The sequence below is a fragment of the Silurus meridionalis genome, chromosome 22, assembly GCF_014805685.1.
Source record: "Silurus meridionalis isolate SWU-2019-XX chromosome 22, ASM1480568v1, whole genome shotgun sequence".
NCBI classification, from domain to species: domain Eukaryota; kingdom Metazoa; phylum Chordata; class Actinopteri; order Siluriformes; family Siluridae; genus Silurus; species Silurus meridionalis.
The window spans coordinates 14675968-14702713 of record NC_060905.1 but is presented as its reverse complement, the minus strand read 5'-3'; the positions used below and the strand labels follow the sequence as shown (position 1 = coordinate 14702713).

The 26746-nt window shown below is 38.0% G+C and overlaps 1 protein-coding gene across 6 annotated transcripts in view; it reads left to right on the top strand.

Moving 5' to 3' along the window:
* Positions 1-23427, top strand: part of tpd52 (tumor protein D52) — a 29811-nt gene extending 6384 nt beyond the window's left edge. The window contains exons 1-8 of one of the 6 annotated variants that reach the window (XM_046834853.1): positions 7168-7489; positions 12779-12900; positions 15699-15847; positions 16123-16224; positions 19723-19764; positions 19931-19979; positions 20053-20058; positions 22978-23427. In XM_046834853.1, the coding sequence (XP_046690809.1) occupies positions 7366-7489; positions 12779-12900; positions 15699-15847; positions 16123-16224; positions 19723-19764; positions 19931-19979; positions 20053-20058; positions 22978-23013 (630 nt within the window). In that variant the 5' untranslated portion in view covers positions 7168-7365 and the 3' untranslated portion in view covers positions 23014-23427. Of the gene's footprint in view, positions 1-7167; positions 7490-12778; positions 12901-15698; positions 15848-16122; positions 16229-19722; positions 19765-19930; positions 19980-20052; positions 22673-22977 lie in introns of those variants that run through there. The other 5 variants (XM_046834855.1, XM_046834851.1, XM_046834854.1 and 2 more) reach the window with 5 other exon arrangements.
* The last annotated feature ends 3319 nt before the right edge of the window (positions 23428-26746 follow it).

Here is a 26746-nt window from a genome sequence, read left to right as displayed (position 1 = left end):
TTTAATATTGGCCTGTTTGAGCTTTGAGTTCATTTTGTGTGATGCAGATTGAAAGCTATTTTCACACCAGGGTAACAATCCAGAGAGAAAATTCTGGGTTCTTTTGAATACATTGGTCTTGGATTTGCTTCATCTGATCTGCAAGTTCCACATGCTGAGTAACGTGATTGAGTCAACATGCGTTGCTTTTGCCGAGGCTTCCTTTTTTTTTTTTTTTTTTTTATGAGCCTGGTATGTGTGTACATGTTCCATCTTGATGCAAAGAGCTGTGCGCTTCAGGTATTTACATAATCTACTATTTTTAAAGTTGTAGCAATCATGACCATCTGAGTGATCTGTGCACAATAAAGCGATCAAACTTGTGTTCCTTCAGAAGCAGAGTAGTGACTCAACGCCTCGCTGTAACAAGAGCGGAAATGTAAACACAGCCATTGTGTTTTATCGGTGCTGCTTAGTGGTGTGTTACTGTGTGCTGCTGTGAAGAGAACCAACCCCATGGCTTCTTATGGTAGTTGCCCTTAGTTACCAGCAAGTCCATTTGAACTCCTGCAGGTGGAAAATTCCACTCTCGGGTTTCTGCTCTGTGGTGGAGATGTGAGCATTTGACTGGATGCAATTGACAAGGCTCGATGGCAGTGCAAAAATTAAATCTTGCATTTTTTATATAGGTATACTAGGTCTTAAACTCTGATTCCAAAAAGTTGAGAAAAATGTTAAGGAAAACAGAAGGCAATGATTTGCAAATCTTATAAAAAATTTTTTTATTTAAACATAGAAAAACATATCAAATGTTTAAACTTAGGAAATGTGCCATTAAAAGGAATAGATTTATTAATTTTTTATTCGATTTCTATAATACAGCTTAAAAAAGTTGGTACAGGGACACTGTGTAGAATCCCTTTATCCTTTACCAACAGTACATATATATCTGGGAACTGAGGAAACCAGTTGTTGGAGTGTTGGGAGATGAATGTTGTCCAATTTGTGTCTGATGCAGGATTCTAGCTGCTCAACAGTCCTGGGTATTCTTTGTTGTATTTTTCATTTTATGATGCGCCGAATGTTTTTAATTAGTGAAATTAAGGCAGGCAGGTACAGAACAAGAGTTTTGGGTAACAAGCAGAAATAGTATTATAAGGTTTCATGAGAAAAGCAAAAAAAACAACATTGTGAGTGACAGGAATCACTTTGTTAATAAGAGAAATCAGAGAAAACTGGATTGGGTTAAGGTCCTAGAAAAGATATATTTACTCATAGTTACTCTTTACAGTCATGGCAAGCAGAAAATCATCTCATGCGCAAAACATTAAACCTTCAGGTGGATGGGCTCCTACAGACCACATCAGGTTTCACACTGGACAGTTGAAGAGTAGAGCTTCTATTTGGAGTGAGTCTGTCTTTGAACTTGACTGACAGCAGGGGAGCATGCGTCCAACGACCAGAGTTTTCAATTTACTTGAACAAGGAGACCTAAAATTGTTTTGTCATGACAGTGCTTCACATGGGTTTGAGTAGAAGATCTTGAGTGAGCTCTGACCTCAACCCTTTTGAAGACCTTTAGGATGAATTGGAATGCTGACTCTCCATTACTACCTGATTTTACTTTAACCTTGTAGCTATATGAGCGCAAATCTTCACAGAATCTAGTGGAACATCTTCCCAGAAGAGTGGAGGTTATTATAACAACAAATGGGAACTAGATGTGGAATGGAACTTCAGACATTTGTCATCCTTACTTAAATAGTTAAACAGCTTCTTTTTAATCCGTCATGCTTGTGCACACGTGTGTGTTTACGTGTGTGTTTGAGTAATCTCAGTACTCGAGTCAGAATTTCTTTAAACTGAAATTTACCAGCTAATCACATGGTTGTGAAATAAGGTGGCAGATGTTTCTACAGAACCTCTTTCACGTCACTGCAAAAGTGTCTTTGGCAGTAATGTTGTATTTCTGTAGGTAAATCAGGTTGTACATTGGTGCTGCAACTTTTAGTGGAAATGGAATGAAATTGTATGAACTTCTAGTTAGATGCTAACTAACCAGGCTCTGGACATGTACCTTCAAATCTAAAGAGAAACATTTTAGGGTAGGAAAGTGTGTAGTTTTCCAAACCATATTGTTGTACTGACCACATCAGAGGTTTTCCCAGGCCGGAAAACACACATTAATACTTTATGGTACAAATTGGAATTTTCTAAAACCAATATACACTAATGACAAAAGTGGACACCAGACCATGAGATTTATATGTGCTTTTAAAGCGTTCCATTCCACATCTAGTCCCTTTTCGCTTTAATATTAAATGCCACTCTTCTGGGAAGAGGGTCCAATAGATTTCAGAGTGTGCCTGTGGACATTCATGGGATTCATTCAGCCACAAGGACATTAGCAAAGTGAGGTTCTGATGGAGGTGAGGTGAGGAGGAGCAGGAGCTGGCTTGCAGGAGCTGGCTTTGTGCACATCACATGTCCCAATACTTTTGTCCATATTGTGTATTTACAGTATCTCACAAAAGTGAGTGCACCCCTCACATTTCAGCGATCATTTAAATATATCTTTTAAGGGACAATACTATAGAAATGAAACTTCTATATTTTAGAGTAGTCAATGAGCAGCTTGTATAGCAGTACAGATTTACTGTCTTCTGAAAACTGTACTCCTCCTTAGGTACTCCTCACATCCTCACCATCTTGGTCTCATCAGACCACAGGACATGGTTCTGGTAATTCATACTCTTGGACAGTTTGTCTTCAGCAAACTGTTTGTGGTCGTTCTTGTGAGCCAGCTTCAGAAGAGGCTTCCTTCTGGAATGACGGCCATGCAAACGGACTTGTTTCAGTGTGCGACTCTGGTCTGAGCAGTGTCAAGTGGACCTTCCGCTTCTGCACCTGACTCGCAGCATGAGGTCTCAACTTCTTTGATGGACCCTTGCAAGGCCTGTTCCAAGTGGAACCTCTCTCGGAAAACCTCTGTATGACCCTGATCACTGTACTGTAACAATTCTTATTTTCTCAATCCTCAGAGAGTCTTTGCCATGAGGCGCCATGTTGAACATCCAGTGGTCATTATGAGAGAAATAGACTCTCAGCACCAGATTTTAACTGCTCTAATACAAGATACACAAATTTGAATGGTCCAGACAATCAAAAACATAACCATGATGAATAGGACGTGTGACTTTACATGGTTACACGACGTACAGCTGTTATCACTGAGGGTGAACTCTCATTTGTTGCCAGTTATTTTGACAATAATAACTGTATGTTAAGTTTTATTTGGAGGACAATAAATCTGTACTGCTATACAAACTGCACATTGACTACTCTAAAATGTATCCAAGTTTCATTTCTATACTACCGTCTCTTGAGAAGATATACCAAAATATTTGCTGAGGGTTGAGGGGTGTACTCACTTTTGTGAGATACTGTATCTGCACAGAAACCATATGTTGAGCCCAGATAAAATCGTTTTATGTCCTGACCCCTTTTTCAACTTTGAGCTTGATTTCTAATTAGCATTTTTGTGTTCAGGTTGGAGAATTATTTTTTTAATTTTACATTTTACGCTTGGCTATACCGTTAATCACGCTTTAGATCCTGCACTTAATTTCACTTTGTTTAGTAAGTAATAGGGATGAACACATTGGTTAGTATGAGCTCTGTTTTTTATGCCAACCTTGCAGCCACCCTGTGAAGACTCATCGCAAGAAGACCTTCAAATAGCCTAAGTGGCCTCGATCTTGGAAAGCATCACGTCCCATGATTCTCATTTTGGGGAAATCATGTGATAAGGCGTGCAGGGAATAATATGCTAATTGATTAGATACTGTGCTTTATTAAGACTTTTGTGGGTCATCTTTGTTCCTGAGTGGATCTAAATGAAAGTCATACGAATCTCAGGAGAGAAGGTCATTTACAGGCTTCTGTACTTTAATCAGTCAGTGATCACATGTACAGATATTCGTCTCTGCATTTTGACCACACATCCATATAAAAAAATTCATTCATATAAAATCAAGCTATTTAAAAAAGAATGCCCCAATGCTCTGTTTTCACACTGGAAAAGAGAAAAAACATATGTGTTTAAAAAAACGTGTGATCCTGCCCAGCTGTCTTTTTCCATGGGTCATGATGGTCCCATGACTGATTATCATGGCTGATGACTAGGTTGTGAGTTTGTGGTCTGCAGTAAGTAACTTTAAATAAGATAAACATAATTATAAATACTATATATCTATGATCTTATCTGTATTCTACATGTATGTGTATATCATAAGACATACATACACAGACAGACAGACAGACAGACAGACAGACAGACAGACAGACAGACAGATAGACAGGGTTGAGGTCCGAGCTTTACAGCAGGTCACTCAAGATCTTCCACTCAAACCCATGTAATTTTATGCTACTACATTCGAATAAATCCTATACAATCGTGTACCTCCATGTTTGTGGTAATACATTGAACAAGAACGACATACGAGTAGAAAAGTCAGGCGTCCCAGTACTTTTGCCCATGTAGTGTATTCTTTTGGGAAATAAGTTGTGGTGTTAAAAGCAAAGACCAAACTGGAACAATACCATGATTGTGCCTCAGTTCCTCTTGTAATGACCACTTCTTCTTTAAAGCAGAAGTGGCCCTAAATGATGAAGTTGAGGGTATTCCTGTCCCATTTCCTCATCGCCTCTACTGTAATCAAAAGCCACGTGCCTGGGCTCGTTCTAAAGCAGTGGACCTGTAATTCACTCTCATACCTGCTAAAGGATTTGTGCATTCAGATGCAATCAGGGTGAAGCAGGGACGGATAAAACTCTGGGTGTGTCACCGACTCCGCATGTGTGTACGTGTACTCCTCTTTTGTCATGTAATCCGAAGGCTGAGCAATACACGATCTGGCAGCGAGCCATCATGGACCTGTTTGAAAGGCAAATATCCGGGTGTATAAAAACCCACACACAGCAGTGGCTCTGCTGAAGCACCAGCTTATTACTGCCATCAGTGTCAGGCTGTGTAGGTGTGTGTTTGTGTATACGATGAGCTAAAATGTGATGTTTTAGGAAATTGCAGAATTAATGCAGTGATACTGTAAGCAAGTCTGCGTCACAGCTAAATCTGGAATCCGGCAAACACAAGTTATAGGAAGAGAAGGAAATGTTTTTTATGATTGTTTTGGCCTGTTTTTCATCCCCCAGGCCAAAATAAGCTTGAAACTTACATAATCCATCTCTTAGTATATTAATACTATATATGTTTTTGATATTTGAGCAATAAAGCTGTTTATTTCTGAATTATCTACTGACAGACCACAATAGGTCCAAGTTTATTTATGGAGTTGCTTCTTTTTGAGTTAAGGATTGTATTAAACCAATTTGATGATATCTGTAATGCCTCAGAAATAAACAAAATGCCACTGAACAGCTACAATGCCAAGCTGCCACTCTTGGGCCCTTGAGCAAGGCCCTTACCCTCTGTGCTCCAGGGGTGCCATATCATGGCTGACACCAGCTTTTGAGCAAGCTGGGATATGCGAAGCCCGAATTTCACAGTGCTGTAATGTATATGAGACAAATAAAGGCTCTTCGATTCGATTCTATTCTACAATGGATAGATTTACATTTACAGCATTTGGCAGACGCCTTTATCCAGAGAAACTTAGTTACCTGATGTATACACCGAGTTGATCGAGATTAAGAGCATTGCTTAGGGGCCCGGCAGTGGCAGCTAAATTGTCCTGTTTATTGTGCTGAACTCTGAAACTTCTGAGCAGAAGTCCAACATTTTAACCACATCCCACCATTTACAGCAATTGGCAGGTTTACAATTCTATAATTTATACACTGAGCAGTTGGGGGTTAGCAGCTTGGTGGTGCCGGGATTTAAACTCGCAACCCCCAGATCAGTCCATTGTCTTAACCACTGAGCTACCACTTCCCTAGATTTCTTTTTAACTATGCATAAATGACCATGAATGATGCCAGATTTACATATCAGTAAATTGTATTTCAGTGAATTCCAGTGCACTCACCAGGGAAGCAACAAGTTTCTCTGCTTGTCAGTTGGCAGTTGTGCAACTGGTGATATTCTCACCACGTGCATTACCCACGTCTGCGATTTCATCATGGACAGCAAGTTAGAACAAAGAGCAAATGTGAAATTCTGCATGAAACTGGGCAAATCTGGAATGGACGTATGACATGACTCTGCAAGCTTACGGCGATGCTGCAGTGAGTCGTTCGAGGTGTTTTGAGTGTCACGGCCGCTTCAAGAGCGGAAGAACGTCACCGGAAGGCGAACGGGAGACCAGGAAGACCTTCAACGAGCTCAACCATTCGAAACCATTCAGCAACTTGTGCATGATGATTGTCGGAGAACAATCCACATTGCTTCCATTGTCTGTGTGTTATACTGGACAGTCCAGGCAATCCTCATGTGTGATTTATACATGCACCATGTTGGTGCCAAGTTCGATCCCAGGCTATTGACAGTAGCAGAAGGAACACCGCGTCGAAGAACTCCGTCAGAGTGCCGTGAACCATCTGTGACGAAACTTGGGTGTATTGTTTTGAGACGAAGCAACAGTCTTCACAGTGGAAGAGCCCATCATCCATGACTGAAAAAGGCAAGGCGGGTCCAAGTGCATGCTCATTGCGGCATTGTGCAATGAGAATTCGTCTCCAGGGGCCAGACCTTCAATAACGAGTTCTACTTCCAGGGTTTAAGGCATCTGAGGGAAGTCAAACGGCGAAAATGACTGGATCTGTAGCGCGCTTGTCTTGAAATTGTTTGATACCACCTCGTATGGCTGTGACATTGTCAGGGTTTGAACTCGCAATCTCCCAATGACTGACTCGAAGCTTTTCTGTTGTGTCGCTTGTGAGCACACTACCACAACACGTTTAATCAATTAATATAAGATAATATTTATGGCCTAATCAGTTGTTTCTCTGGCATTAATTTCTGGGCAGTAGAAAAACAGGCATATTTATTCACCTTAGTGTTCATTGATTCTCCAACAGTGTTGAACTTTTTTTCAGCCGACCCCATCTTTGGTGTTTAGTGCAGAGGCAGTCTGAGATGGATTAGAGAACTGTAATCTGGGCCACTGCAGATTACATCCCTACAGTGTCACATGACCAACAGACAAATGGATCCTCATTTATCTTGGAAGCCAAGAAACGGAGGGGGAAGGGCATGAAGCAGAGCCCAATAGAAGATAACGATGCTTGTTCAGCCAAGACGCTCGTTCAGCTCGCAGTTTTGCTAGCTGTCGCAGATGATGCACAGCACAAAGCTAACTGATTAGCACTCCTGACCTGTTTGCCATATGATGCAGAAGCAGCTCAGGGGCACCTGAGATATCCAGGATGGATCCCATGGAGGATTACAAATCTCCTTTCAGTTTTGAGGAAGGGCTCAACACCAGCTACCTTTACTTGTCCCCTAAAGAGAGCTTCACTCCACCCAGCTCCCCGGCACTGCCATGCAGAGGTAACCGTGTGTAGCTACACACATGCAGCTTATTGACACAGTGTTATCATGTTCTTCAGCATGTTGTTATTGTGGACACTGGAAATGCTGCTCATCTGTGTTTTCTCGAGTTGTGCTGATGCACTGTGGCGAACATCTATTAGCATTTTACTTGTAAACTAATTTTATTAGAGAGACCCAAATTTCCCCAGATAAGCATTTTCTAGAATTATTGGCACCCTTGGTACATGGTCACAGTGAAAATATATATATAAAATCTTTTTTAAAAAGATTCTTTTTAAATGACCATGGTTTACAGAACATCTAATATCTTTACTGACCTAGTTTTACAATCAAGAAGGCTGAAGTGCTGATTTACCGTCTGATCTTTCTGGAGCAGCAAACCGAAAGAAAAATCGGTTTATGTAATTTCACAAGATAATTGTGTGTTTACAAGCAGTCTACAGGAAAAGGTCTCCGATTGGTCATTTGCCGTGTCAAATTGCCTCTTTCTGTGAAAGGTGGGTCTTGCCTATGTAATGTAATTTAAACAGGATCAGACTCTCTCGTGAATACTGGAGGTCTGGTTTGCAAGACTAATTCAATAATATTACTGCTTCTTGGTTCCAGACCAGACAGATTTTTTTTTTTTGCCCAGGCAAGAAAACGATTTTTACGGATCCAGGTTGGACAACAACCGAAATGCCATTTCAATCAGAGGGGTCTATTTTGTCCCATAGGCCCTGTTTACACATGACATTAACATGGACTGCACCAAGTACAAGTGTGAACAGGGTCAAATGCATACTGCGATCCGGCCTTGGACACAAATGGTCCACAAGATTCGTATGTGCTTTTTAAACATCCCATTCCACATTTTGTTTCTATTTGCTGTTATAATAACCACTCTTCTGGGAAGAAGTTTCACTAGATTTTGGAATATGCTTGTGGAGATTTGTGCTCATTCAGCTCCAAGGGTGTTAATCAAGTCAAGTACTGATGTAGGTGAGGCGAGGAGGCATCCCAAAGTGTTTAGTAGGTTTTATAGCAGGCCACTCAAGATCTTCTACTTTAACCCATGAAAATCATATGTTCTTGGAGATGGCTTTGTGCTGGTTGTCATGCTAACATTCAGCGTTCTGGGTAATGTGTCTATAAAACTGCAGAATCAAAAGCAGCTGATTTTGTCTATAGGTTTTGTTAACCTCTTGACTTGAACAGACAGTGCAAGGGATTTGAAGCAACCTGTAGAAAAAAAACATCATTCCATCAATGGATTGAATCCCTGAAGATTTTTGCCTGAAAATAAAAAGAATGCGGTGGACAATAAATTGCCATGACTTCTGAAATCTGAACTTAAGTTTTATGGGACACATGAATTGCTGCTAGGTGTGAAAGGCTGTACATTTCTGCCTTCCTCTCGCCTAATGAGATGTAATCATTCACCATCATGCCGTTTGATTAATACAAAATTGGAAAATCGTGAGCTCAAATTCATTTAGGTAAGTTTCATATGTGTGAGTGACATGTAAATGGTCGGGTGTACAAAACCAAAAAATGAGTTGCAGGTTGGCTGAGCTCTGGTCCTGGCAGTTCCTGTCAGCACCGCATGACAGCCAGCTGGTGAATTCACTGTGCTGCTAAACACTTTAACACTGTCTTTTAATGCTGTTTTTTTAGAGCCATGTGAGAGACCTGTTTAGCATTCATCACCTGAACCCTTTTTGAACTGGTGAAACTTACTGTCCTGATCACTCCAGTGACTAGAAATTCATTGAGATGCTTATTAATGAAATCGAGTGTCGAGTGTAGCATCCCCTGACAGACTTAAAACCGAATTTACATGAATATGCAGAGAGTTGGGGATGGATTTGAATAATCAGATTCGGTGCATTAAATTGGTTTTAAGATTCGATGTGATTCACGCTGCAATGTTAATCCTGTTATCGGACCTCCAGCAAACAATGGCTGTGAAATATGATTCTTCTAAATCAAGGCAATCCACGATTTGTATGGTTTTGCTGTGGGTGACTACAATATTAATGCTCTGGGTGAAATCTGCACGGTTAAAATTCTTCGGAAATTTAAAGGTGTGTCATTATGAAAGTCCTGGTGCTGCACATGGAAGGAACAAGAGCATGAAATTTATCGCGATTGCCGCACCACCCACTTTCCAAAATTATTCTTCTGCAACTTAAAGTAATGGTGTAACTAATATAGGCGTTCAGTGTATATAGTGTTGAACATTTATGCTTGTTGGTGCCAGATTGGCTGGATGGAGTGTAGTTAAGAGATTTGCTGTTTATTTAGACTTTAGGGTTTACGTAGAATGGTACGAAAAACAAGAAAACATTCAGCGAGCGGCACTTCAATGACAAAGCGCCTTGTTGATTAAAAGTAAAAAAAAAGGAATGGCGAGACTGGTTTGACCGGACAGGAAGGCTACACATAACTCTAGACAAACCTCATCAAAGCAAAAAACAAAAAGCTACAACAACAGAAACCAAGAATCTGAGGCACAAACTCAAGTTAAAATTTTAGGGTAAATCTGTGCCCACTGTAAGTTGTAGGGTCTAAATTAGGATAAGTGGATGAATGAGCAGGTATAAAATGAGTGTACACTGAATAAACAGTATTTAGCCATCATCACAACACATCACAACAATGTCAGATTTTAAATAAATAAATATGGATGAAGATGGAAATTACAGCAAGAAAGTAAAAAAACAAGTAAAAGCAGTATTGTGTGAACTAATAGGTGGAAATAAAAAAAAAAATAGACCATTGTAGAGCTTAAAGGTGTGTTTCACATAACAATGAAAAAAGTAAGCGTGAAACCTAGGGTAAAAACTAAGTACAGTTTAAAAAAAAAAAAACATTTCTTGTCTATGATGCTTTAGATTTATTCTCCACATGCAGCGTTAGTGATCGCTGTTTATACTTCGTGCTTCCCCTCCCTGCCTTTTCTCACATTTTACAAACGGGAGGTTGAGTTTGCTTATGCCGAAGGATTGGTGGAATGTGGTGGGAGGTTAAGGTGGGAACCTTGGATTGTCTGTTTCTTTTAGTAATCAGCTTACAACATTAACTTCCAACCACATTTTGAAACATGAGCTATTTTCCGCATTAAGACGTCTTGTTACGTGGCTGAGACGCAATCTGCGGTGCATTCGGAAGTGATCATGAATACGCCCTCTTGCATTCCCAAAATAACAGCTGTGTAAAAATACTTTTCTAGGCCTAAGCCTTTGAACTAGAGGATTTTACAGATACCGATAGTATGGTTGGATAATACTTGCAGATAACCGATTAATCAACTGATTTAAAATGAATACTGGATTGATAAAAACGGACATAACACTCCATGTAAAATAGTACTGAACTTTATTACAATAAAAAAAAAAAAGTAATAAATCATGAGAACGTGCTAAATATGAAATATAAGATAGCGCTCTCTGTGCGGCGCACAGTCTCACGTGTAAAAACAAAAAGCACATGAAATAAATGATTCGCCTCTAGTGGCCGCTATCGTAATGATAATGGACTGGGAGCCGGAAAAACTATCGGTATGAATTTTTGACAATAGTTCCAGCAATCAACTATTAGATTAGATTAGATTAGATTGGATTCAACTTTATTGTCATTACACATGTACAAGTACAAGGCAACGAAATGCAGTACAAGGCAACGAAATGCAACGAAATGCAACTAATTCATCAGTTGACCTCTACCAGCATCGATTTTATGCAATAAATTTTAGATGGACGTTTGAGAGAAATGCTTTTCATAACACATTGGTTTTAAAAATGTGAAGGTTTCCCAAGTTTCTTATCTACCGAGGGAATCGACTGGATTTTACATCCCGGCAACACCAAGCTGCCACAGTTGGGTCCTTGAGCACGGCCTTAACCCTCAGCTGCTCATCTGTAAAAATGAGATAATTACATGTTGCTCTGGTTCTGTTTTAGATGAGTTCAGGTTAGTTGCATTGCCTCTTTTCACTGCCACTGTTTTTAAGACACACTGGCTCATTTATGTCATTTGGCTCACCTTTCTAATTCATGTTCCCACACCGGAGCTGTGATTTGTGGCCTTGAAACGAAACCCATTTGGATTTATTTTCACAAACTGCCATTGGTCATAAAAAACACGCACTAAATAATGCATCAAATAAGGTCTTTGCTTTACCTATCAGTGAAGGAGCTGCCTGAGCTCTGCTTTCCCTCTCTGGCACAAAGAGCAATCTGAGAAAATGTTGGAGACATTTACTTTATTGTAAACACAATAGGCAGTATATTGCATCACCAAAAATGATTGAGATCATGTCTATTAATCAAACGATAAGTCGATATATAAAAATGCCATAAATGTAAAACGATGGAACAATGTTTTGCTTTGCCAGGCAAATCGTTTGCTTCACCTCGGATACACAGCAAGCTTTATGAGTCCCTTCTTAAATAAATGCCAAGTAGGGCATGCACCAGCTCTGCTGCTGGAAATATCTACCCCTGCAGTAGATACGTAACCTGTCTAAGTTGAATTTTGTGTGTGTGTGTGGGAAACATGCCTTGTGTCTGAGAGAGTGTGTTTGCGTTTGCTTTGTTTGTCTGTACTTGAGTAACTGTCAGTCATCTGAAGGCCAACTTTCTGTGTCTAAAGCTGTATGCTGAAGGGTGTGTTTTTCTGTTTTCCTGCATTTAAAAATGCATCTTATTTAATTAATCCTAAATCCCAGAAAGATTTCTGATTTACACAGGGTCTGATTTACCTGATAAAAAGAGGACAAAGGCTTATCTGGAGAATTTTCATTAGAACTCAGAATTATAAGGACGTGACTTATAAGACACCGGCATCAGTCGGAAAAGGAATCAAGGCATATCAATGAACTCTTCTCTGTTTAAACAACGAAAGCTCACTGAACCAATCACAACGCAGTGCAATGCGGCATGAGCCAATCACAAAACATTGTGAGTTTTGCTTTTTGTTTTTTATTTGGCTTTGAGGTATGTTTTGTGTTGAGCTAGTGTGGACTGAACCAGGATACTCGCGTATTGAAATCCCGCTTGTCTCTACCTCTGACGTGTGAGAACTGGTTTGCTGGCAGGGAACTAAGCTAGGAAAGCAAGTTGAATGAAGGGTTGAATGATGCTTCTGGACCATTCTAGGTATTTTTCTTCTACACAGATTAAGATTTGTATCACTGTAACATGTAATGTGTATATATATATATATATATATATATATATATATATATATATATATATATATATATATATATGTATTTGTGTGTGTGTGTGTGTGTGTGTGCAGGTGCTCAGGCACTAGACTCCACCCCAGAAGTGGGGGAAGATGCAGCGGGCATGGTGCAGCCCGCCTCTGATCCAACCCTTACTGAGGAGGAACAAGAGGAGCTTCGCACTGAACTGGTGAAGGTCAGCGGTCTATAACATGCTCGTCTACGCTACTTAATCTTAATTGCGTTCTTCTGTGCCTTGCATGGAGCACTGGGTTGAGGATTGCCGTTAGCGGATGCAATATGATTTCTTTTCAAGGTCACGCTGATATCTTAGCTCAATGTCGGTCTTTCTTACTGACCTACTTGTAAGTTTTTGAGAGTGTACAATGTAATTTAAAAGCCTAGGGACAGATCTGTACTTGAGTTATAATAGTTTAGGCACGCATTGTGTTAAAGGTAACCAAATCACTGTTTCAGGCACTAAATGACTGAAATCAGGAACAGGATTTGCGAATCAAAGTTTCCTCATACAGGTCTGGATGAAATGAATACCAGTTATATTACTGAGCCACATGGTTCCTACGCCACTATTAAAAAAAATCTTAGCATTTCTGTGCTATTGACCTATACATTTTTCTAAAATATAAAACTAAGAATTTGTACAAAAATAAAAAAGGCTACACTAATCTGGATATATTTGAAAACCGATATTTCAGTGTTTTTCGCACACTTTCGTTTTCGTTCATTTCCTAAAAGTTGCTCATCCATACTCAAAAATGTCTGAATGCTCACGTCCCTGTACTTCGCATGAGCAAAACGCTTCTTTCCCCTCTGCCTTCAATTACATTTTCTGGCTCTTTGAACTTCAAAAAAATGTGTCATCGTGTTTCCTTTCAAAGTTCATACTGTGACCTTTGAACGACGTTTTCAGATTTTCACACTTGGGACAGCGTTTTCAAAAAGCTACCTTTTCGTTGACTGAAACTGAAACATCTCAGTGTGGACGGAAAACCAACACGGAGAGAAAAATATGCGATTTCCAATAAAAACCTATTGATGCGGACATGACCGAAAGGCGTATTTGTTAATGGACTTTAGCTCTGTTTTGTAGTTTCTTGGTGAATTGCACATAAACAATCCTCCTATTGCTGTGGGATTGAAGATTTACAGTTTAAAAATGTAAAATATAAATGATTAACTTTGCACTGTTTCAGAATTGCACTTTTAATAAAATGATGTACATTTGAACGTTGTTTGGTGTTCATTTGTATAAGATACAGTAGCTACAAACTTCTGGCGATTATTTGGTCATATATTAGCGTACAAGAGAGATTCTGACTTGCATACATCAGAGATTGTAACGCAACCTATAAATCTGTAAATTTTGATTGTACAGGTAAGAGCAATACATCATTCAAATCTGTAAAGGGTCTACTTTTATTTGTACACTCTCATAGTAACAACAAAACGATGTGATTTTGTAAAATAAAGAAATCCGTTAGGGGGCGCGCTCTCTCTCTCTCTCTCTCTCTCTCTCTCTCTCTCTCTCTCTCTCTCTCTCTCTCTCGTCACAGACACAAATAAAACATCTGGAATCTCAGTGAATACTTGCCTCAAATACATAATTAATGTATGTATAGAAAGCTCGAAACGTTTAAATAAACCAACAACCCAAAACAAATATTTTCTGATTATGTAATCTGTGTGGAAGTTACATTTTGTCTTCATGCTCCATGTTGAATATGGTTTTACTGATAATAAACATACATTTGCATAAAGCATCAATATTTGTCCATGCGCATGTTGATTAGTAGTGGTCCCCAACCCCCAACGCTTTATTTATCATCTGATTCTGAACGATGTTTTATTTTGGAAAATTACTGGATTCTCTCCGTCACATCTGTCTATGACTCACTCTTGATGCATGTCATGATGCCTCGGTCACGTCTTACCTCCATCCGCTACCTTCTTAAAGGGGCTCCGGCCGCTAACACATAATACATTACCTCAAAATTCAAACCCCCAAGCGAGCAAAATGAACAAAAAACAACACAGTGGATTCACGTTTATTATTATATTTAGAAAATACCAGTTTTTTTTTGGTTGTATCATTTTATTTTGTTGCATTTATCCGCCACACCTTAAAGGCCGGTCCGTGAAAATATTGTCTGACATTAAACCGGTTCGTGGCGCAAAAAAGGTTGTGGGCCGCTTGATTAGAGTATTAAAAGTTTCAAAAGTATTAATTTAAGGTACATTTAAAAAAAGAAATGTGCCATTAAGTTGTGATTAATCATGAGTTAACTAATGACAATCATGCGATTAATCGTATTTAAATATTTTAATCGATTTAAAGCCCTGATATTATTATGACGTGGGGGGCAAGTTAACAGCGTGTCACTAAAACAGGTAGTAGTAACGGCTACTTTTCACTTAAGTACATGACAGAGCTCAAACGTCTTTACTTTAACTTTAAAAAGTAAATACTTTATACTTGATCAAATAAAAAAAAAGATAGTCAGTACTTTTACCAGAGTATTTAAAACATGATTATCTGTACTTCTACTTAAGTGAAGGATGTGTCTCTGCTTTAGAGCTATTTTTATAAAGAAGTCTGAAATAAACAATCTTCCTTACTGAAGATGTGCGAGAATAAATCCAAAACAAAGCAGTGCATTTTGGATTTTTTCAATTATTTGATTTAACTACAGATTTACTATTAAAGTTGCTTTCGTTTGCAAAAGGAAGAATGATTTATTTTTAGACAGATTTTTGATCCAAACTCTTTTTTTCTGTTTTGCAAAGAGAATCCTGTGAGGACTATGGGAAAACTTTTACTCTGTATCACTAAAGAAGGACCTAGGAAACCTCTATTAATTGCCTAAATGTATGTTTGTAGGGACAGAAAGTTGGCAGGGACGTGTCCGTACCACTCAAATCTCTGTGTGTATAAATTCTATAGTTTGGTAAGATCTTGATTGTTGCACTCTGCAGGTAGAGGAGGAAATCCAGACTCTTACTCAAGTTCTGGCCTCCAAAGAGAAGCACTTGTCAGAGATCAAGCAGAAGCTGGGTATCACTCCATTCAACGAGCTCAAGCAGAACCTGAGCCGAAGCTGGCAGGAAGTCACTACATCCACAGCGTATGTGCCCCATAGCCACCTGTGCCCTGTGGGCTTCTCCTCCTGCTGATTTGGAGGAACAGCTCCATCTGTCACTGCATCATACACTCTACATCCTGTACCATCTTTATCATTCTGCCTCTATTTTGAGAAGAACAGAGGCTATTATATCTTAATGGTTGCTTAATTAGTTTGCTTTTTGGCTAATTTTAAGCATTTGTTATCTCATATTTTAGAACAGCTAGTTGTCTTTCCGGAGTGGTTCTGAATCTCTGAATTTTGCCTTGTGCATGCAGGTATAGGAGGACCTCAGAAACACTGAGCCAAGCTGGACAGAAAGCCACAGCAGCATTCTCTAGTGTGGGTTCAGCCATCACCAAAAAGCTAGAGGACGTCAGGTAACACAGAATAAACAGACACCTTATCATCTGTAGATTAGACTAAAGTCTGTTTTCTGTCTAATAACAAATAGATGATACTTCTTACTAACAGCTACTAACTCTCTAACCTCTATTTTCACTGTTCCATAATATATTGGTTTTGTTCACACACGAACAGCTCCTACTGTTGTCAATGGTGTTCTGCTTTTTAACGTTCCTGTATGAAAGGCATTGACCTGAATATATGTATATGTGTGTATGTATGTATATATCAAGTCAAATCAAGAGGCTTTTATTGTCATTTCAACTACAGTGGTACACAGTAAAAACGAGTCAACGTTCCTCCAGAACCCTGGTGCTACCTGACTTTTCTATTTAAATAGTTTATTTTGTTTAGTTTTTTCTTCCCCAGACTGTAACCACACAATATATATATATATATATATATATATATATATATATATAGATAGATAGATAGATAGATAGATAGATAGATAGATAGATAGATAGATATATATACACACACACACACACACACACAGATCAGGCATAACATTATGACCATCGGCCTAATATTGTGTTGGTCCCCCTTTTGTTGCCCAAACAGTTCTGACTTGTTGAGCATCAACAGCATTAACTTAAAGCAATTTGAGCTACAGGAGCTCCTCTGTTGTATCGGACCACACGGACCTGCCTTTGCTCCTCACGTGCATTAATGAGCCTCGGCCACACATGACCCTGTCGCCGGTTCCTTCCTTGGACCACTTTTGATAGATACTGACCACTGCAGTTTTGGAGATGCTCTGACCTAGTCGTCTAGACATCAAAATTTGTCAAACTCGCTCAAATCCTTACACTCGCCTATTTTCCTGCTTTTAACACGTCAACTTTGAGGACAAAAGCTTAACAACAAAGCTTTGCTGCTTAACAAATCCCATTTACTAACAGGTGCCATAATGAAGAGATAATCAGTGTAATTCACTTCACTGGTCATAATGTTATGCCTGATTGGTGTTTTTATATATACATATACATATATATATATATATATATATATATATATATATATATATATATATATATATATATATATATATATATATATATATATATATATATATATATATATATATATATATATATATATATATATATCGAAAAGTAATTAACAGTGTGACTGACTGGATACCAGTCCCAGAGAGTAGAGGTTTTTTGAGGACAACACAATCCTTCATTCATCCCTATGAATTCACCTATGACCTAGTCATTAGTTTTTGTCTCTTTTTCACATGCACTTTTTGCAGATGTGTGACGCACACCGATGTAGAAAAACATCTGACGATTTTTTTTTTGGCTTAGTGTAAGCACAGGGTTTTATTAAACCGAATGACAAATGACTAATTCAGAGCCCACAAAGGTCTTTGCTGCTAGTTTCATTTCTGTTTGTTTGCTAATGCCATCTGACATTTTACAGATTACAGTCATTTTCCAATTTCTATAGGTCAGATACTCCCATCTGTGTGAGGTGTTCTGGATGCTGCATTTATCAGCATTCATATTTATTGTAGATCAACTTTGTGTATTGTGTTCTGTATAGAAATTTATTGTACTGCTTGTGTTGTAAAGTAGCATGTTGATGTTCATGCATGTCCGTTCTCTGTTTGTTTCTTGTATTGTTGATGGTTTGAATTGTGTTTCAGTAATAATTTATAACCGTTTGCATTTTGATGTGAAACTGACAGTAGAATTGCCCTTTAGGAAGAGGTTTTTTATATCCTGGATTTTTATATTGCAAATTCTCTCTTTCTTATGAATTCAGTAACTTTCCGAACACAAACCCTGCTAGTCTGACTCTGTCAGTGTGTGTTTAAGCACATATAAGCTCAGTATAAACTATTTGAGTCTGGTGTAAATCCCTGCGAGTCGGGTTTGATCTTCCTCTTTTAGATCTCCAGCTGGCCATGTTGCTTGTTCGTGATCCTCTAAATGAACATGTCCTTGTGTGTTCTTCTGGTTTATTATATCTCTATGTACTCTAACCAGAATCAATAAACCTTTCCGGTGCTTCTGGACACAGTTAATACCGATAATGTCGTATGATAACGTTCAGGTGTCTGTAAATTAGAAACCTAAATAATCAGGCTAAAAAGTGGTGTCTAACATAACAAAAAATGGGGTGTGTAAGTTGGATTAGGTGCATTAACACTGTTACAATCAGTACATAAATTCCAATGATTTAGTCAAGTTTCTGATGTAGCACATGGTGTTTACCCCTTCAGCAAAGTCACTCTGTTATTAATCAGGGCTTGGGTGTGAGCTGTTGTGTTTTCCTTTACATCCCACATCCCATAAGGCACACACTTTATGGACAAATGTTTTAAAACAAACTTTACTAACACTCTTGTAGATGAATGAGTGCAAATCTCCACAAGCACACTCCAAAATCTAGTAGAACATCTTCCCAGAAGAGTGGAGGTTATTATAACAGCAAATGAAGACTAATTGTGTTCAAAAGGCCCATACAAATCACATGGTCAGGTGTCCACAAACCTTTGACCATAAAGTGTATTAATGTTAAGATGTTTAGGTGTAAGATGAGTGTGTGTGCAGTAAGCAGAAAGGATATATAAAGGTTTTCACATGCCTGCATTAGAAAAGGTTATAGGTTTTCAATGCATGATATTAAGTGCATCTAGTAAAATATATTGTGGGGCACAGCGGGATGTGAGATTCAGAACGAGTGTCACAAAGAGGTTGTAACAAAAGTTTTCAAAACTAGCTCTGTTTACAAGAAAGTACTTTACTTATCTATGTTTGCACACTATCACCTTCTAAATAGTCCCTGTGCAAAGAAATACAGCTCTCCCAGCGGTCCTTCTGGAATATGTCCTGTCCATGTCTATTCGAAACGTGCCAAGCTCCTTCTGCCATTCGTGCTGGATCTCCTCAATAGTGTCAAAACGACGACCTTTGAGCTGGATCTTCATCTTTGGGGAGAGGTTGAATTTCACAGGAGCCAAATCTGGCGAGTAGTTATTTCCAGCGAGAAACTCGCGTCTGAGGAGAGTCAGGCGAACCGAGTGTCGTCGTGGAGCTTCCAGTTTTTCGCACTTAAATCGCAGACGTGGTAACCCACATGCTCAGAATAGCACTGATGTACACAGGACGATGTCTTGTGGCACACTGACATTATGAAGGTCGGTGCTCCCCGTGACTGTGTGTGCAGCCTTGTGCTGCCTTCTGTTGATGTGTTACAGAACTACTTTTTGTTACCACCTCGTAGTCTCACCAGTGAGATGTCTATCACCTAGAGCAAATTTTGTATATACACAAATTAAATTATTTTAAAATTCAATAATGATTCGTATGGAAAAATTCAAAGATGTGTCCCCCCTTCACCCATATTCTAAATGTGTAAGGGCATGTTCTGCACGTGTCATTTCTCTCTCAAATCATCGCTGCTATGTGTCTTGTCTAACTGCGTTCTCTCTCCTTTTCCTCACTGCTGACTGACAGTATACGCTCCATACAGCAATCCACTAGCATGCCTATGATGAGGTAAGCCTTTAGTATGTTAGGAGTGACTATTCCCAGAAAGGTGGCTGGTTAGAATCATCTGTATTTCTCTCGTAGCTTGAACCCGGATTTTTAGATGCAGTGCAGTGACAGAAACAGCTAAACACTCGATCTGTATTAAATACCAGCTGTACTTGATGTCTTGCAGGAACACTCCTACCTTCAAGTCATTCGAGGAGAAAGTGGAGAGTTTAAAGGTAAGATGATGTGCATTGCGTTTCATTTAGGCTACAGTCAGAAATCATGAAATAACCACCAATGTTATTTTAGACCAAGGTGAGCCCCAGTGAATCATCTACTGAACTTGGGACCGAGTCAGAATCGATGCAGACTGAAGAGCCGGTGGTCAAGCAGCCAGAAGGAACGAGTGTTCTGGCACCAGAGGCACACTGAGGAACAGCGTCTACATTTCACTCCACTCTTCCTATTTGCCACCCTTCCACCCCTTCCACTTCTTCCTTCCTATCATCATACATAGCAAAACCGATGCTCTGTGATCATTTTCTTTCCCTCAAACTAGTTAGGAAAGAATGTGTTGGACACAAGAATATTAGATAAGAGAAGCTTTACCAGCTTTCTAAAACCACTCACTTTCTCAATTTTCGCACTACATGGGTTCACGTTCCTCCAAATTCCGTTATAATCTTGCGTATGTTCGCACGAGTCTGGTATCTTGAATGTGCGGTAGGAGAACACTGGAGCTGATCTCAGGTCAGTTGAATGAAATGAATGAAGACTTAGGGCTTCACACAGTTTCTATATAAACTCCTGATCAGTCTACTTGGTATTTTTTCCCTCTAAACCCCCAAACCTCTAAAAAACTCCCCAAACATGTAGTATACACATAAGACCAGTGTGCCCTTCATGGGATTAGTACATAGTGGTTGAGGTCTAAACTGGTAGCCCAACCCACGGATGACCTTTATTTGCAGATCTGCTTTAAGAGACAAAACTGCCATTAGAAGGTCAACCATAAATTTTCATACAGATAATGTACTCCTTTAATTTCCCTCGAAATAGAACTCATAAAATCGCACTTCGAGGCTGTTCTAAACGCTATCTCATACTTTTTAGCACCTCATTACAACGTTTCTCCAAAATACATCTTTTTTTTCTTCTATTGAATGTTTTGCCTCTTGGTCTTTTAACAATACAAATGCCAAAAAATAGTGTGAACAATTTTCTGAACAAAAGCCTTATCTGACAATTTTTGTGTCATTTAGATTAAATAAAAAAGAGCTGGATTGCAGTCGCCAAAACTCTATAGAATGTAAATAAAAATAGGTTTCTCTATATTAACAAATTGTTCTAAAATATTCCAAACGATGAAATTAGAATTGTGTGGAATTTCTTTTCTGTTCAGATGTTCTAATGAGGAGGTCCATCGAAAGTATTCGGCAACATTAAACGAGTCCACGCGAATTGATTGAGGAACATTTATGGTTCCAGTTATTTAAATACTTAATTATGTATTTAAATACCAAGAACAATTTATACGTTGAAACAAAGCATTGTGCTTATTTGCATGTAGCTCTTGTAGCTTCTCTGTTTCGAATAAAGAAGAATAAAACAGGGCATTCCGTTATGTCAGTAAAAGCGTGTTGAATTTTGTAATTTTCCTACTACAGCATGTCCTCAAGCGTTTTATTTCTCTTATACTACAGCTCATTTTTTATTCATGAAAGAACCAAACATTTTTTTATCCATTTACACATTTATTTTAGTGTTTGTACAACATGCTGGTTTATTTTCTGTTATTGCTGATCTTATACCAGCTTTTTTCCTCTGTTTAAACCTTATAACACTGGATATGCAGCTTGTACTGAGAAGTGCACCGCTTTGAAAATTTCACATCTTAGAATCTGTTACTACAGAAACTGTAACCATGTTAACAATAAAACCTTTTAAATCCGTTTATTTGGATCAACTGTTATACAATTCCTCGTCTACGCTGTTACGAAAGAAACGATAACGTAATGAACGAGTGCCTTCATATAAATGCGATTTGTCCTGTCAGAGCTGCTGTAACAGAACTTCCAGTCCACTCAGCATTAGGAAGTGAACTGACCTGAGTTGTGGTAGAAGCCGATTCATTTCACTAGAATGCGTTCATACATTTGGCAAATTGTCACGTTTCAATTCCGAGGCCTTCGAGCAAACATTCGCTGATACAAGAGAAAACCAGGCTCTCAATTTGATCTCCTAGGTTTCTGGCTTGTTTTAAAATGGAGCAAATTTCCATTCGGTTGTATATAATCTAATAAACAAGGCTTCAGATTTACTCCAGGACTCAGCAAATCCTCTTTTTACATCATGTCCGAGCCCTTAATCCGCTTGCGTGTAAACGTGATCTATAAACTTTATGGTGTAGGTGGCTCAGATGGGTTATTGTGTTCAGAACTTTTTGCTTTCTAATGCTCTCATTGTTGACTTTTTATCTCTAAATTGTAGCCCCACAGAATCAAAAGAAAGATTAAATGAATTAAAGATCAATCTCAGAATAAAAGGCACTTCATGGACAGGTTGGACTGATCTTCTTGGCTTGTTCGACATTCCTAACATTTATTTGAGTATTTTTGTATTGAAAAAGTACAAAATATCAGATAATGTGTAATAAAGCAGAGGTTATTATATAGTTAATTCTTTAATGCTTGATGCTGGCAGGCTTTTTGTTTTTGTCTGTAACACTAATGGCTTTTGTTTAGAAGCTGCTGTATTGCAAAGTAGTGTTTAAATGCATAGAAACATTATTGTCAGTTCTTCTGTGTAAAATTCATGTGCAGTAGCAATGATATTTTTCTATGCGTCCCAGAATATAATTTACTAATGACTTTGTAGAACAGATGACCTGTTAGATAAAGTTACACCTAATAAACCCTGTCCATAGTTATAGCTCCAATGTCATGCGTTTCTACTGATAATGATGAATATATATATATATATATATATATATATATATATATATATATATATATATATATATATATATATATATAAAATAAAAATTCAAAAATGCTGTTAGTTTCTTTGTATATCCACTCCTGAATAAAGCTTATTATATTTGCATATATTTTATACTGTGATTTCTAAGAAATATTTCCAAATTCTTTGGAAACAAAACCTTGTTACATTAAAAGTGTGTAAAAACTAAAGAATTTAAACTAATAATGTATACTAAAAAAATTACTTTCACAGGTTACCAGAGTCGAGCAAACAGAGATGAGAATGTGAGAGCTGGATAGACACGTGGAATAAAGGATCCCCCCCCAGGATCATGATCAATAGAAAATCAATGATGCACTTTTATATGCAGATGCTTGTAACAGCAGCATTAAAATGCATGACTCTGTTCATGTTCAAGTTTGTGATGCACTACTCCTGATAAACACTAGATGGCAGTGTGAAACAGCTCAATGTTTACAGGTAGGCCCATTTTTTTTTAATGTACAGTATTATGTTGAACTTTCCCAAACGTCTGCCTTCAGCCATGTACATAAAGTCGTTCATCCTTCAATTTATAATATACAATCTTTTTAAGTATCAGTGTTTACTGTGGAGTCCTTAAAATAGGGTTCATCTATGGTTATTTTAGTTATTAGTCTAAGCTTACAGTGTTCTGAGCTTCAATAAAAAGAAATATTAAAACACTGAGTTCAAGGCTCTGGTGGCCATGATTACACTCTGCCTGTGCAATAGCTTCCAATAAATAAATAAATTATTTTATCCAGTCAAAAAATTGGAACAAATGAATACATGATGGAGAATCAGCTAAAACACATTAAAAAAAAAAAATTAATGCCTGCTTTTTTCCCCATTGTGTAATCTAACCCCCCCCCACCCACCCACATTTCTTCATCATCAATTTTATTAATACTAATATTATTCTATTTCTACTATTAATAGAACAACAATTGTAGTATATAATATATATCACGCCAAGTAATAATATATATATAAAAAAATCTTTAAACAATAATAATGAATTATTCACTTGAATTAAATGTTTTAAATGATTCCAGTCACAAATGTATTTCTTTGTTTTCTTTTATAGAAAGGAAAAACAAATAAATGTAAAAATGTATTTTATTTTTCAATAGACAGGAAAAGTCTTGCACATTAGCTGGTTTGAAAAGTGGTTCTTAAAAAGCTTGCTTGCCTTTAATGTATGAATGAATGAATGAATGAATTAAATAATTGTTGATTAATGTGTCTTATGGTGAAATGATTACAATAAAAAAAAAAACTACTAGATTCTACTTAGATTTACCAGGCTCTCTCTCTCTCTCTCTCTCTCTCTCTCTCTCTCTCTCTCTATATATATATATATATTTACACACTTTGTTGTACCTTTTAGGTTTCTCTTCTCGACTATTATTTTTTAAATTATTATTATTTTATCGCCTGGTAAATTGCAAGGGATTTATTTTGCTAGTCAATTATAGAAAAATTTGTATTCAACAGAACCTAAACCTGGTCCACAATAGCAAATAAAATGCAATTATTTTCCCTCCTGCAGTGAAGATATTAATATTAAAATCTCAATTAAATCAGCACACAATGTTGCCTTCATTTCCAGATAAATAAACAAACAGGAACACACAAGGTTTTAGTAAACAGCTGCCAAAAAGTCATTTTCTTTATTAATTCAGAGCGTCACTGAAAAACATCAAACTTACACTAAAGGAACATCAACAGCGGCACTGACGAGCACCAGGACATTGTCACTGTAGCACAATTTTACAGTCTCCATATACACGTTTTTTTAATAAAAAAAAAAAAAAAAACAGCACGGCCCGTGAGTGAGAAGAAGTTAACAGTCTAGGATTGTCCTCTATAAATAGAGGAAGAGAAGAGGAGGAAAAAAAGGTGCAATAAGGCAGGGCTTCCCAAACATTTAACACCAAGGACTCCTTGTTCAAGAGGCAAAAATGTGTAAAGAAATGAAGAATAGAGGTCACAAGTAGTTCAGACGGAATAGTTTCACGATTGAAAACTATTTAAAAAATGACAGAGATTTGAACCACAATTTCATTTTCATGCTGTTGATCCCCACCTCTTGTCAGTGACCTGTGTAAGTCCCGGGGGATCCCTGGCTCAGTTTGGGAACCGCTGCAACACAATAAACACTGAGACATTGTACACATAATAGCAAGTGCTTCCATTTGCAAAAAGGTATTGCGTTCACCGTAATCGTCCTAGATCACGAAATAAGCGTCTCTCACACTGTCAACTCTTTCTTCACTTAATCCTCTGGATTAGTCTGCAGTTCCAGTTGCATAATAACATGAACGTAATAAGTATTAACGGTTTAGGCTTCGCTGTGCGGCTGCATGCGCACTGAATACGCAACGTTGCATAATTGCGTGGAACAGAAAGAGGTGGAAAAGTGATGTAGTGCCATAAGGATTTTGTCTGGATTAAGATCAATGATGAAGCGGTAAACATTTTGGTTACCTGTCACTAGTAGCTTTCAGTAGCAGTTAATGTCATCAATAAAAATAAAAAACGCGTCTTTTGTAAGCTCATTATGAAAGCAAAGAGACGAGAAGAAATGACAAGGAGGGAAATGAGACTGTAGGATTCCTCGGGGACCCCAGCAGCATGTGTGTGAATGTCGACCTGTCGGTCACATGATGTCGAAGTTTACGTGTCTGCGTATGGAGAGTTATCGGAGGAAGGCGGAGCACCGATCCTGAGAGAACACCAGATTTCCCAAGCTGCTCTCACTTCCTGGCAGCGTAGGAAAATAACTTTTATTCCAGAGTGCATACTATGAAGCATAAATCAACAGATACGATAAAGCGAAGGCTTTTATACACACCAGACATCACAGGACAATTTGTTCGCATTCGTTCATACAAAAATGACCAGTTATACACTTTAAACGCATTCAACATTCTGCAGCTTTTAATGGTCCCCATTGTGTCCCTGCGTGTTTGCAAAGCTTTCCTGTGGTTAACTTTGTCCAGTGATGCAGCATAAAAAAAAGCCTATAGCCTATAACTTTCAGCTTAGAGTAATGGTCAGATGCCAAAATGAGAATTCTGGCAATAAGAGTGAGTGCAACCTCAAAACTCTAATTTAGCTCTTTTATTAAACTAAAGTCTAAAAACTCAAAAGGGTCCAAAAAAAGACTATGATTCTATTATGAACGCTATTATATCTGTTATTGATTTCTCACAGGGATTTAACTGGTCATTTGAATCACATGAGGTTGAATCCAAAATCAAAACAAAACAATTCACTCTATAAATCCTTTTAACTTGACATTGTGCTGTCAGTGGAAAGTTGGAAATTCAAAAGCTTTTTAGTTCCAATAAACAACCAGAACTTTAATGGTACACATTTCAATAATAATAATAAATTTGACTTTTTTTATTTTTATTTTTTTTATTCCTCGATTCCTATTTCCTGCAGTCTACATCAGAGGTTCCCCACCACTGGGTCATGACCCGGTACTGTCAGAGAATTAGTACTAATTGGTAAAAGAATTGGTTGAATATATATAATGAAAATAAAATATAGTGGGTTGTGTCTATACCACACATCGTATCAGCTGGTCTAGAAAAAATTCAAAACAAAACTTATCCATAGTGTACAACATTTTGGTCTATAGGGTCAGTTGAAGTCCGTCAGACGCTTCAGATCTCTGAAACCTTTTCGAGAACTCAAGGAGAAATGAGAGATGGGATTTCGAAGCTTTCTAGAAAACTGTAGCATGTGACTACAATTATCATTAAACTACAATTCTATATTTACTTAATTCTGCTTCTATTTTATGATGAATATTTTATTAAGAATTATTGTTAATAAGAATGAAACCCTGGCACATGTGTACAGCATGTAAGATGCAAAACTGGAATGTTTGTGTCGAATACAATGAGGAGCACTGAAAAGTCTGTTTCCACCACTTTCCTTGAGCAGCAATAAAATAAATTTTAAAAAGGCTGTTGTCGTTGTTACA